The sequence below is a fragment of the Microtus ochrogaster genome, chromosome 8 (assembly GCF_000317375.1).
Source record: "Microtus ochrogaster isolate Prairie Vole_2 chromosome 8, MicOch1.0, whole genome shotgun sequence".
NCBI classification, from domain to species: domain Eukaryota; kingdom Metazoa; phylum Chordata; class Mammalia; order Rodentia; family Cricetidae; genus Microtus; species Microtus ochrogaster.
Genome location: NC_022015.1, coordinates 67,102,731 through 67,116,173, shown reverse-complemented (window position 1 = coordinate 67,116,173; position 13,443 = coordinate 67,102,731). Strand labels below are relative to the sequence as shown.

The 13,443-nt window shown below is 38.5% G+C and overlaps 1 protein-coding gene across 1 annotated transcript in view; it reads right to left on the bottom strand.

The window, feature by feature from the left end:
* Window positions 1-6,329: 6,329 nt before the first annotated feature.
* The window catches only part of LOC101995849 (cytochrome P450 2C11), a 22,701-nt gene continuing 15,587 nt past the window's right edge, over window positions 6,330-13,443 (bottom strand). Inside the window, exons 7-10 of the mRNA XM_005352213.3 lie at window positions 11,962-12,103; window positions 10,031-10,218; window positions 8,641-8,782; window positions 6,330-7,361 (exon numbers count right to left, since the gene is read on the bottom strand). Coding sequence (XP_005352270.1) covers window positions 7,180-7,361; window positions 8,641-8,782; window positions 10,031-10,218; window positions 11,962-12,103 — 654 coding nt within the window. The 3' untranslated portion in view covers window positions 6,330-7,179. The remainder of the gene's footprint in view (window positions 7,362-8,640; window positions 8,783-10,030; window positions 10,219-11,961; window positions 12,104-13,443) is intronic.

The following is a 13,443-nucleotide window of genomic DNA, read 5'->3' as shown; positions in this document are numbered from 1 at the left end:
AATCATGTTTTCCTTACATCCGTCCTTACCACAAGCCTTTACTATGTGGTTTGGACATTGAGCCTCTATAACTGTGAGCTAAAAGAAATTCTCTTTCCTTCCTAAGTAGCTGTTCTGTTTTCATTTCTGAGGCTGTGATAACATACCCTGGCCAAAAGCATCATCTTAGGAGAGAGGGGATTTATTTCAGCATACAGTTCCAGCTTACAGTTTATCCTAGTGAGTAAGTCAAGACAGGAACTTCCAACAGCTAGTCACATTCAGAGTCAAGAGCAGAGAGAGATGATGCGCACACACTTGCATGCGTGTGTTCAGCTGGTCATACTACACTAGCAGTCAAGAGCAGAGAGAGATGATGCACACACTCGCTTGACTCACTTGTGCATACTCACCTCGATCTCTCCACTCTTACATGGTACAGAAACCCTGCCTTAGGATGGTGCCTGCCACAGGGGACTGGGTCTTCCTACATCAGTTAACTCAATTTAAAACAGTCCCCTCACAGACACGTCCACAGGCCAACCCCTCACTGAGACTCTCTTCCCAAATGATCCTAAGTTGTATCAAGTTAACAAAGCTAACCCCCACAGCAGCCTATATCAGGTAGTTCCTCTTAGTAACGAAAAAGAAATATTAATTCACTTTATTCTTACTCCACAATTTTTCTGTGATATTATTACTGACACTCATATATAATATAAAATTATTTTGAATACTGTTAATATATACTTCCTATGCATTTTTGATATTATAAGTAGCATATGTGTTTAGCCTGTACTTATTAGTAAAATTGTTAAATATGTATGCATTCACTCTAAGTAAATTTTTTCAAAGAATAATTCAAATGTTTGTCTTGATTTATGACTGTACTGTGAACACCAGTTATTACAATTTATTAATGCATGTAGTACAATATTTTAATTATTATTTTAACTATTCTGACAAAATATATCTCACTGAAGTTTTGTGATTTTTTTTTAGTGATTTATTTATTTTAATGGCATTTGTGTTTTGCTCACATGTATATCTATATGAGCTTGTCAAATCTCCTGGAACTAGAGTTACAGACAGTTGTGAGTTGCCATATGTGTGATGGGAATTGAACCCAGATCCTCTGGAAAAGCAGCAGTGTTTTTAACCACTGAGCCATCTCTCCAACCCTTCAATGAAGTTTTCATTTAAATTACCAAATAATATTGATGCTAAGCACATTTTCAAATGTCCTTCGCCAATATCAACTCTTCTTATGAGAGACTACTTAATGTATAAATATAAGCTTTACTTTTTAATAATAATAAATATACTAATAAATGCTCAATATATAGAGAGAATTATTATGTTCAAAACCATGGAAAGCAAGCTACCAACTTATTTCTAAAAAATTATAATATTGTATTGTATTTTTCTTAAAACTAAGGTGTTTTCCTATATAACTTTAGTGAAATCGTCATGAATAGGAAATAATTTTTGGCAGTTCCTCATTCTTATTGGTGTTCTACCAGTAGATCCCAAAGATATTTATCACATCCCACTGAAAACTCAGTTCAGAATCCATTATCATGTTACAAAGATTGTTACATACATGAGTTATAGCAATCTTTCCATAACTTCTATGACTTCGACATTCACTAACGGAATGTTCCCAGAGTTTATAAAATGCCCTTTGATTTGAGTTTATTTGATGTTTCTAAGTAATCAAATTGATTTTGAGTGTCTCTGGTAGAAAGGTCACAAAAATGAGTTCTTTGTTTTTATAGATGACAAGCAATTTAGACCTATTTCGTTATAAATAACGGCTTCCATATGCTGGAAGGTGCTGTGTACACTTCGAAAGGGGAAAAGGAATCAACAGTCTTATTCAACTGGGACCCCTACAAGACACAGTGACAATCAGTCTGACAAGACGTATCCAGTGGAGCAATAGTGGTACAAATATCATGAGAGTAATGACTTTCTGCTCAGATCCACAACCTGAAACCCTGTATCTGCTACTAATATTTGGAGAAGAACCTGTAGCTAGACATGACATAAACACAGGGGAGAATCCACTATTATTATTATGCTAAGCAGATATAGAATTAAACTGACTCTTTTATATATTCTTTTGTGTTATTAATTAATCAATTCATATTGTTTTCTGAACCCAATCACAGTTTCCCACCCTCCATCCCCACCCACTCCCTCTTCCTTCCCTTCAGAAAAGTGACCTGGTTCCTCTTGTTCCCATGCCCACACTCCCATCCAGACCCTTCTCCCCATCCATCTATGATGTCTATTTTCCTTTATATGAGATTCATGTGTTCCCCATCGAGCCTTCCTTGCTACTTAGCTTCTTTGGGTCTGTGGATTATAGCATGGTTATCCTTTGCTTTAGACCTAATATCCTCTTATTAGTGAGCACATACCATGTGTGTCTCGATGGGTCTGAGTTACCTCTTTCAGGATGATCTTTTCTAGTTCCATCCATTTGCTGGCAAATTTCATGATGTCATTGTTTTTAATCGATGAGTAATCCTCCATAGTGCAAATGTACACATTTTCTTTATTCATTCTTCAGTTGAGGGACATCTAGGTTGTTTCCAGTTTCTGACTAAGCTGCTATGAACATAGGTGAGCTAGTGTCCTTGTTGTATGGTAGAGCGTCCTTTGGGTATATTTCTAGGAGTGGGTCTTGGGTATATTCTGAGAAACCATTATATTGTGGCTGTATAAGTTTGCACTCCCATCAGCAACAGAAAATGTTCCCCTTGTTCCACATCCTTGCCTGTCATTTGTGTAATTGATTTTTTTTCTTTTCTTTTTTTTTAACATTTATTCATTTAATTAATTTTACATCCCAACCAAGGTTCTCCCTTTCACCCATCTTCCCACCTCCCTTTTCCTCATGCCCAGCCCATCCCCATCCACACCTCCCAACAGGTAAGGGCTCCTAAAGTAGGAGGAGGAGGGGGCTGCGTCCTGCCGCCTGGCTAGCTTAAACCCCAAAATAACCACACGGAAATTGTATTAATTAAATTACTGCCTGTCCCATTATTTCTAGCCTCTTATTGGCCAACTCTCACATCTTGATTTAATCCATTTCTAATAATCTGTGTAGCACCACAAGGTCGTGGCTTACTGGGAAAGATTCTAACCTATGTCCGTCTTGGGCCAGAGCTTCATGGTGTCTGCCTGACTCTGCTCTTCTTCCCAGTTCTGTCTTTCCCATCTACCTAAGTTTCTGCCCTATCAAAAGGCCAAGGCAGTCTCTTTATTCAACCAATGAAAGCAACATATTCTATACCAGGCTCCCATAGGGAGTCGACATAGTTTGGCACATTAATTTGGGGCAGGATAAAGCCCCTCCCCTCTGTATTAAGTCTGAGTATGGCATCCCCTCCTAGGGAATGGGCTCTAACAAGCTAGCTCCTGTACCAGGGATAGATCCTGGTCCTACTACAACAGGCCCCTCAGATAGCCCAAGCTTCACAACTCACTCCCCCTAGCTCAAACCCACGGGAGCTCCAAAGCTGCCCAATCAGAGTTCATGAGATACTAAATCATAAAACAAGGACACTTTCTCAATAATAGTCATAGGAACAATATTCATAATAACCAGAACCTGGAAACAACCTAGGTGCCGCTCAACTGAAGAATGGATAAAGAAAATGTGGTACATTTACATAATGGAGCATTACTCAATTGTGAAAAGCAATGACATCATGAAATTTGCAGGCAAGTGGATGGAACTAGGAAAAAAAAAACATCCTGAGTGAAGTAATCCAGACTCATAAAGACAAACATGGTATGTACTCACTCATAAGTGAATAGAAGATATAAAGCAAAGAAAAGGATATTCAGACTACAACCCGCAGTTCCAAAGAAGCTAGAGCCTTCTTCCAGTAATTGATGGAACCAGATGCAAAGATCCACAAGCAAGCCCTGTAGTAGTACCAAAGGGTTCCACAATAGCCTGGAATGGAGTATAACAAAGGTTTATTTATTCAGAGATAAACTTACAGTAAGGGTAACAATTCACAGTCCTCTGCATGCAATGGAAACTGGGAACCAAATCCCACAGAAAAAGGAAACACACAAGCTTTTCATCAGCACTTAAAATACATGAGACCATGCCCAATGTGGGCCAGTATCTTAAAGGTTATTGGCTGAAAGTGTTCCCACAAAGCACAAGGCTGAACTCTGGGAGTCCAGTCAAAGACAGGGAAGAGGGAATACATGAACAAGTAAGAGCAAGATCATGATGAAGAAATCTATAGAGACAGCTGAACCAAGCTTGTGTAATTGATCTTAGCCATTCTGACTGGTATAAGATGGAATCTCAAAGTCATTTAGATTTGCATCTCCCTGATGACTAAAAATGTTGAAAATTATTTAGTTATTTCTCAGTCATTTGAGATTCCTCTGTTGAGAATTCTTTGTTTAGATCTGTACCCCATTTTTTAAATTGGATTGTTTGTTTTTTTATCTCTAATTTCTTGAATTCTTTATATGTTTTGGAAATCAGACCTGTGTCAGATATAGGGTTGGTGAGGATCTTTTTCTATTCTGTAGGCTGTCGTTTTGTCATTTTGACAGTGTCCTTTGCCTTACAGAAGCTTTTCAGTTTTATGAGGTCCCATTTATTAATTGTTGATCTTAGTGCCTGTATGATTGGAGTTCTGTTCAAGAAATTGTCTCTTATGCCAATATCTTCAAGTATATTACCCCCTTTCTCTTATATAAGATTTTCTGTATCTGATTTTATGTTGAGGTTTTTGATCCAATTGGATTTGACTTTTGTACAGGGTGACAGATATGGATCTATGTTCTTCTACATGGTGACATCCAGTTAAACCATCACCATTTATTGAAGATACTTTTTTTTTCCAGTGTATGTTTCTGGCTTCTTTATCAAAAATCATGTGTCCATAGGTATGTGGATTTACATCTGGATCTTCAATTCAGTTCCACTGATCAACCCTGTTGATCAATCTTTTTTATGCCAATACTATGAAGTTTTTATTACTTCAGCTCTATAGTACAACTTGAAATCAGGGATGGTGATACTTCCAGAAGTTCCTTTATTGTACAGGATTGTTTTAGCTAAGTTTGGGGTTTTTTTTAATTTCCATTGAAGTTGAGTATTATTCTTTGAAGTTCTGTAAAGAATTGCATTAGAATTTTGATGGGAATTGCATTGAGTCTATAGATTGTTTTTGTTAAAAATAACCATTTTAATATGTTAATCCTACCAACCATGAGCATGGGAGATCCCTCGATCTTCTGATATATTCTTCAATTTCTTTTCACAAAGACTTGAAACTCTGGTGATACATGTCTTTCTTTCACTTGCTTGGTTAGAGTTACACTAAGATATTTTATATTATTTGTGGCTCTTTTTTTTTTTTTTTTTTTTTGGTTTTTCGAGACAGGGTTTCTCTGTGGCTTTGGAGCCTGTCCTGGAACTAGCTCTTGTAGACCAGGCTGGTCTCGAACTCACAGAGATCCGCCTGCCTCTGCCTCCCGAGTGCTGGGATTAAAGGCGTGCGCCACCACCGCCCGGCTTATTTGTGGCTCTTGTGAAGGATGTTGTTTCCCTAATTTATTTCTCAGCTCATTTACTATTTGTATATACAAAGACTACTGGTTTTTTTAGTTTATTTTGTATCTAGCCACTTCATTAAAGTGTATATCAGCTATAGAAGTTCTTTTTATGTGTTCTTGGATTTGGTTTGTGAACTTTGGACGTTGCTTACAATGCACTTCCTGTTTACTTAGGTAATATTATAACCATTTTGGGATCTTTGATAGAGTTGAAGACTAGATAGTTATAATTATAGTTTTCCTTATTTATTATTAAATGAATTAAATATAAAACTTTAGATTCACAAAGGTAGGATAAATAATAGATTTTCCTTAATTTGCCAAATGTAAATAGACTAAATATTATGACTATAATTCTTGCTTAATAACTGTTACATATATGTAATTTTACTATGTTAAAGTTAATGCTTTCTTTTTTAATTAGACAGAAAAAGGGAGATGATGTGGGATGTCCTTTTGTACATGTGTTGCTTTTATTGGTTGGTGAATAAAGCCATTTTGGCCAATGTCTTAGCAAAGTAAAGCTGGGGGAAATCCAAACAGAGATATAGAGAAAGAGTAAACAGAGATGCCATGTAGCTGCTGAAGGAGAAAGATGCCAGATCATTACTGGTAATCCACAGCCTTGTGGCAATACATAGATTAATAGAAATGGACTAATTTAAGATGTAAGAGCTAGCTCTGAATATGCCTGAGCCACTGGCCAAACCATATTGTAATTAACAGAGTTTCTATGTGATTATTTGGGTCTGGGCATCCAGGAAATGAAAGTGCAGTCTCTGTCTACACCTGTTTTTATAACATAGGTTCTGGGTATCAAATCTGATTCTTCATGCTTCCACAGCTTCCATACTTTATCAATTGAACCATCTCCTTAGACAAACATGTAGAACATTGAATTGACAAGACAGACACATTAATTGCTATTTAACTCTAAGTTGGAAACAGAGAGCAAAAACAATACTTACTATCCCTACTTTGTATTCACAGTAAACACCAAAGCAGGGGCATTCGCTCTAATAACTAATATTTACTCTCCCTGTGACTGATACTCTAAATTATTCCCAATACCAGAAACTGTTCTCGGGTTTGGTTTCTCTTGTCCAAATCCAAATGTCTAGTAACAGCCAAGAAAGTATTTCTGTCCTTTTCTTCTTGGTCCCTTTCTTTGTAAATCTTAATGAGAACAAATAGGGCCTCTTGAAACTTTATTTTCTTTACTTCTTCCTTGCATTATGCTCAAATAAAAGAGTGTCTGAGAACCACCCCAAGAAATTAGTTTTTATTCAGCACATGCAGGGGACAGATGGCTCTGGATTGTCATAAAGATTTTGCTGTTTTACAATAAAACTCATATTATCAGTAGTAACTGAATCATGAATATTGGTGCTCACTACATAAGTATTGCAGGGAAGTGCCATGTAATATAGGAGACGACAGCACTGAACTGTGTATTAACCCAGAGAACTCTGCTTACTGAGCTTCACTGGACCTCAAGGGAATGGGGAAATGTGAGAGAAAACAGCTATATTACCAGGAGTGAAATGAACAGTACCCTGCAGAAGTTGCAAGTTGACAGCATAAGGAGGCTGCCCTTTACACAGGAATAAAACAAGCCTGGTACGAAGGGGGCACATGACCAAATCCACTGGTAATTGGTGTGGTATCAATATCCTTTACATCAATCAGAGGCTTCAGGTTAAAATTCTGTAAGATGGTGGTGAAGAACAAAAAGAGCTCCATGCGAGCCAGGCCTTCTCCCGCACACATCCGCTTTCCTGAAGACAGCAAAAACAGATTTGTTACTGAATTACTGTGCTGTGAATTGACATGAAGAGTATGAAGTAAATAGCCAATGAGTTGTTAGGTGTGTGGATAGAAGACACACACCACATTCTCAGCTCCAGACACAGCTCCCTTCACCCATCTCCGACACCATGAAGTTGAAAACTTCAAGCTGCCCCATTTGACTGAGCAATGCTCTGATGCTTCCCCAAGGACCTATGACCTTTCTTCTTTATGTTCCTTGTGATCTCAATAGGATCATATCCTCTGTGGGTTTCCTTATTATATGCATATTCCATTTAGCTGGGATTGCTGAAATCCCATGCTTTCTTATCTTTTGTTTCCCTACCAAAATGAGTTTCTTAAGAAAAAGGGTGAGGGGCTCTGTATACACATCTCAATTTACATACTTTCAAGACAAACCTAAGAATCAAACCCTATAGCAAAAGGTAAAAGTGAATCCATGCCCAAGACTCAGCACACATAATGGAGCACTGAGATTAAACATCCAAGGTGAAGGATCATTAAGTAAAGTAAAATCTAAGGGTTTGAGAGTCACTGCAGAGTATCCTTCCTCATGCCCAAGGTCTTTATCTGCCTGCATTTACTCAACAGGTTCTGACTTCTTGCATCTATAGAAAATGTTCGTCCCTCTGTACTTCATTTCCCTGCCTCCTCGTCTTTTCTTACTTCGTTACTCCCTACAAGTCAGCCAACTTTCCTCTTTGGGTATAAAAAAGCAAGATCTAAGTAACTTCCCCTCTGACACCTCTCATAACACTAGTCCAGCTGGATTACAGTGCCTTGTTGACTCACCTGCTTCCTTCACTCAGGAGTGAGTCTCTTTCAGAATGTGAGCATGTTCTAATCTCTAGGGCACTTGCATTCCAAGAGTGAAGGATGCCACAGAGGAGATACTCAAAATGTGGACTTAGATATCTCTCTCATGGCAGATGAGGAAAAGTCTAAATGATATCAGCTTCCAAGAGAAGCTTTTGGGAAACTGTGGGTTATATCCAGTGGCCAAGTTCGATCAATAAATGCACTTTGCTATCTTAACTTGGATAAAACTGTGTTAAACTCTGCAATGTTCACTGATATGTCCCAATAAGGAGGAATTATTACGTGTAAAGAAAATGCACAGTAATTAAAGTTGTGCTCTTTATAACATACAAAGAGCAAATCTACCAGTCCCAGCAAAGTCACTATTGCACCTGGTCCTAAAATTCCATTATGTCCTCCAAAGTACAAATGGAAGTGAATTTCTGTTACCTGTTGAGAAAGGCACAAAGTAATCACTCTTCTTAAAGTTGCCACTCTCATCCAGAAAGTGACCAGGGTCAAACTTCTCTGGATTAGGAAATTCTTTGTCATCATATAGCACGGATGTCAGTGACGTTATTACAGTGGTACCCTGAAAATAGCCAACAGACATAATGAAATTTAGATGGGAAGAAGTGACGGAACTCACCTAGATCAATCTGTTTGACTTATGGATAAGATACTGTGTCCAAATCAGAGCAGTGACATTTACACACAGACCAAAGAAGAAGAGAGATGAGTTGACACTAGTCCTCAGTTAGGGGTGAACTTCATGCCCACCTCCCCTCTACATGTTCTGGCTTAAGTGTGTATAGGTCTCACACATGCCGACACAACTGCTGTGAGTTCATAGGTGTAACTGCCTACTTATGCCCAGAAAACACTGTTTCTTTGTAGTTATCTACCACCTTTGGTTCTTACAAACTTTCTGCCCTCTCTTCCAAAACTATCCTTTAGCCTTGAAAGAAAGAGGTGATAGAGATATCCCATTTGTGAAAGGGCATTCTGAGATCTCTTGATATTACTAAAAAATATAATCTTAAACTGTGTGGAGGATAATATTAGTATATTGATAATTTCTTCAGTGTGAGGGTGTTTATCAATTTGTAGCAGAAAGTCTTCAGTATTGGAAGATACACATGAAAGTATTTAGGTTGAAGTGTGATAGATTTAATAGACTAACATATAGTTCTAAACACATCTTTATACCCTATACACATGTATTATACAAAAACACAGTCATATATCCACTTAAGTGTTAATTGAGTATATCTACTCTCCTAGTTACTTGAACTATCAACTTCTGCAGCCCAGAGTTATAAGAGGGAACTTGAATTGAGGTTTGTCTGTGGGGCACTGTCTTGATTAATGATTGACATGAAAGGGCCCAGCCCACTGTGAGTGGTGTCATAAAATGAACCTGGGTTATATAATAAAGCTTTCTGGACAACAGCAAGGGAAAGCATGCCAGTAAGCAGCATTCCTCCATGGCTTCTGCTTCAAGTTCCTGCCCTGCCAGACTGATTGCCCTGCTAGTTTTCCTGACCTGACTTTCCTCAGTGATGGACTATGACCTAGAAGATTAAATAAATTCTTTCCTCCCTAAGTCACCTTTAGACATAGTGCTTGTCACGGCAACAAAAATCAAGCTAGTAAGGTTTAATGAAAAGTTGGAAACTCCATGTTTCTAAGTTTATGAAATTTAAGAGCTATGCCTTTCTTTTAAAACACTTTTGCATATTACTACTTTAAATATCCCCATATATTTGCAACCATAGTAGAAACCAATGTGTGAATGGGAACTTCACCAACAGTAAGTGGCAGAGAGAACCAAGCTTACCTTGGGGATGAGGTAGTTTCTGAATTTAACATCACAGGTCACTGAATGAGGCAGGTTCGTGGGGATGAGGTCAATATACCTCTGGATCTCATGCACTACAGCATCGGTATAGGGCATGTGGCTCCTGTCCCCCATGCAGGGGCTCCTGTTTCTGCCAACCACACGCTCTATCTCTTCCTGGACTTTAGCTGGTAAGACAGGGTGGGAAATGAAGTGATGGGAGAAAAGTGGCACAAGTGGCACAGCAAGTCAGTGCTCCATGGAGCACAGTGAAGGGGCCTCAATGGCATCCCAGGCCGTAAGCACATCTAGACTTGTAATATCACAGTACACTGTAACTACCTAAAACCCAGGCATTCATTAAGTAGATATGCTTCTACATATTACCATATAGGATAATCAATGCACATAAGAATGCTTAAACGCTTCACTATGTACATAGATATCTTACAAGAAACTGCTATCCCGGTAAGTTCAAAAACCGGAAAATAAGAATTAGTGTCATATGAAATTAACATATGGTAGGAATTGAATTCTCCTGACAGATGGGGTGGAAGTGCCACGTGTGCATACATACACACCTGCTTATCTGCAAATTCCCAGTGGTCCTCTGTCTTTTCTTCGTATCCCAAAAACACTCACTATAAACATTCTTTGTTTTCTTATTTATTTATTTATTTTGTATACAATGTTCTGAGTCCATGCCAGTAGAGGGCACCAGATCTCAGTACAAATGGCTGTGAGCCACCATGTGCTTGCTAGGAATTGAACTCAGGACCTCTGGAAGAACAGCCAGTGCTCTGAGCCATTCCTCTAGTCCTTCAAAATATTCTTTAAGTGTCTTGGGCAATTTATGTTCACATTCAAATTTCTATTTTTTACTGTACTATTTACAAGCAATTTCCTTTTAAAAGAGATGAGGAATAAGATATTTATCACCATCTCATACAAAATAGATAACAGACTCTCTTTCTTCCTTTCTCTCTCTCTCTCTCTCTCTGTCTCTCTCTCTCTCTCTCTCTCTCACACACACACACACACACACACACACACACACATTTCCACACTTCTCTCTCCTGCAGTACACTTATGACTTTTATTATATATGCACTAATTCTTATAACAATCAGTGTGTCTTCATGAATATTCTCACAGATAAGGGAGCTGTGGTTGTGCTATATGTGTTATATACTCTTGAGCATAAAAGAGCCTATTTAAATTCCTAATACTGGATGCTAACTTTGAATTATTACAAATGTTTAAATATGTTTTGAACCCTAGAGGTAATTTTTATTTATTAGAATTCATTAAATTGTCACCCCTGTCTCTCCTCTAGGACTCCTCATGCACACAATGTAGTGTCCATCCTGAAGTCATAATGGGAAGCATTGTTATGGTGCTATGAGAAATCCTGGCACCGACCCTGAATCCCTCTCCCACATGTGTTGGCCACCACTGTCACATGTGTCGGAACTGATATGATCCCATCCAACAAGGCTGCTCAACTGAGCTAGCAAATGGCAGTGAGACATTCTCCAGCCTCCAAAACTGTGAGCTAAATAGAATTTTCTTCATAAAATATCTAGTCTCCATTATTTCATATATTGAAAGAAAATACTCTATGACACATGCCATACCCTTCTATCCTTCAGGAAACCAATGTACCAACCTACACCAGTTGGTGACACATATGCCTTGCTACAGGCACCTCCCATCAAAGGCAGACACCTTATCAGAGTAAGGGCTCTAACATCAGAGCTTCTGCTACTGTTCTTGATGTCTTGTTTCTCTCAGCCACTCTCTCCTATTATGAAAACTTATTCTTATTTCTTCCTCATATGTACATATTACAGCTAGCAACAGAGCAATTTCAATAATGGTGTTTCTCTAAGAGGGTATGGGTTTCTCTGGTTCCCTGTCTATAGTCATACCTGTGACATCTGTGTGCTTCATCAGTAGCAGGAGTCCATACCTCAAAGTGGTACTTGTTGTTTCTGTTCCGGCTCCAAACATGTCAGTTACAGTCGCCACCAAGTTTTCTATGGTAAACTCAGACTTTGGATTGTGCTTTTCCTAGGATTTATGTGGATATTATTTTGGTTTGCTGGCATACTTAATTGTAGTGAATCAAAATTAACTCAGGTTGTTCTTAAGATAAGAATCAAACAATGACAAGTCTAATAGTAAAGCTACAATACCTAGACAGGATAGCAGAAAATGTGATTAGTTTGCCCACTCTTTATTTCTCATTCTTCAAATGGGTAAAATTGTGAATTTTCAATGTTCTCATCACAAAGAAATGATACTTAAGTGAGGTAATGGATATGCAAATTGGCCTGATTTGATGATTTAATTATATACACATATGTATAGACATATAGATCAAGGAACCACATTGTATCCAAATATATATTATATGCTTAAAGCAATGTAGTTAGTTTTCCACAACTTTTTTGACAACACACCAAGAAAAAAACAACTTATAAGAAGAAAGATTCACTGCTGTTCATGGTTCAGTTGTTTTGTCTTTGGCACTACTTTGATGGGGGAAGAGTCTTTTGGCTTGTGTTAATTTCATTGGTTAAATAAAGAGACTGCCTTGGCCCTTTAATAAAACAGAAAATTAGGTAGGCAGAGTAAACAGAACAGAATGCTGGGAGAAAGAAGCTAAATCAAAGAGTCGCCATGGTTCTCCCACTCCAGACAGACGCAGGTTAAGATCTTCCATGGTAAGCCACCTCGTGGGCTACACAGATTATTAGAAATGGGTTAGATCAATATGTAAGAGCTAACCAATAAGAGTCTGGAACTAATGGGCCAAGTGGTGTTTAAAAAAATACACTTTCCGTATAATTATTTCTGGGATAAAGCTAGCCGTGCGGGCAGCCGGGTGGCGGGAAGCAGCCCTGCCGCTCTTATTACAACACTACTTGGCCTAGGACACTGAGCATACTGGGAGACGGAACATAAAGGCAGAGAGAAATACAGTAGAACAAAGCTGCTCAGCTCTCATGGCTAGGAAGCAAAGAGAAGAGACAAGGGCATCAAACGGAGGAAACAGTTCAATGACCGAACTTCCTCCAGCTAGGCAGCACCGTCTAAAGCAGTGGTTCTCAACCTGTGGGTCACAATTCCTTTGAAGAGCTTATATCTTCAAAAATATTTACATTAAGATTCATACAGTGGGGCTGCAGAGATGGCTCAGTGGTTACGAGTACTGACTGCTCTTCCAGAGGACCTGAGTTCAATTCCTAGCACCCACGTGGCAGCTCACAACTGTAACTCCAGTTCCAGGGAACCTGACACCCTTAGCAAAACACCAATGTACATAAAATTAAAATAAATAATTTTTTTTTTGGTTTTTTGAGACAGGGCTTCTCTGTGGCTTTGGAGCCTGTCCTGGAACTAGCTCT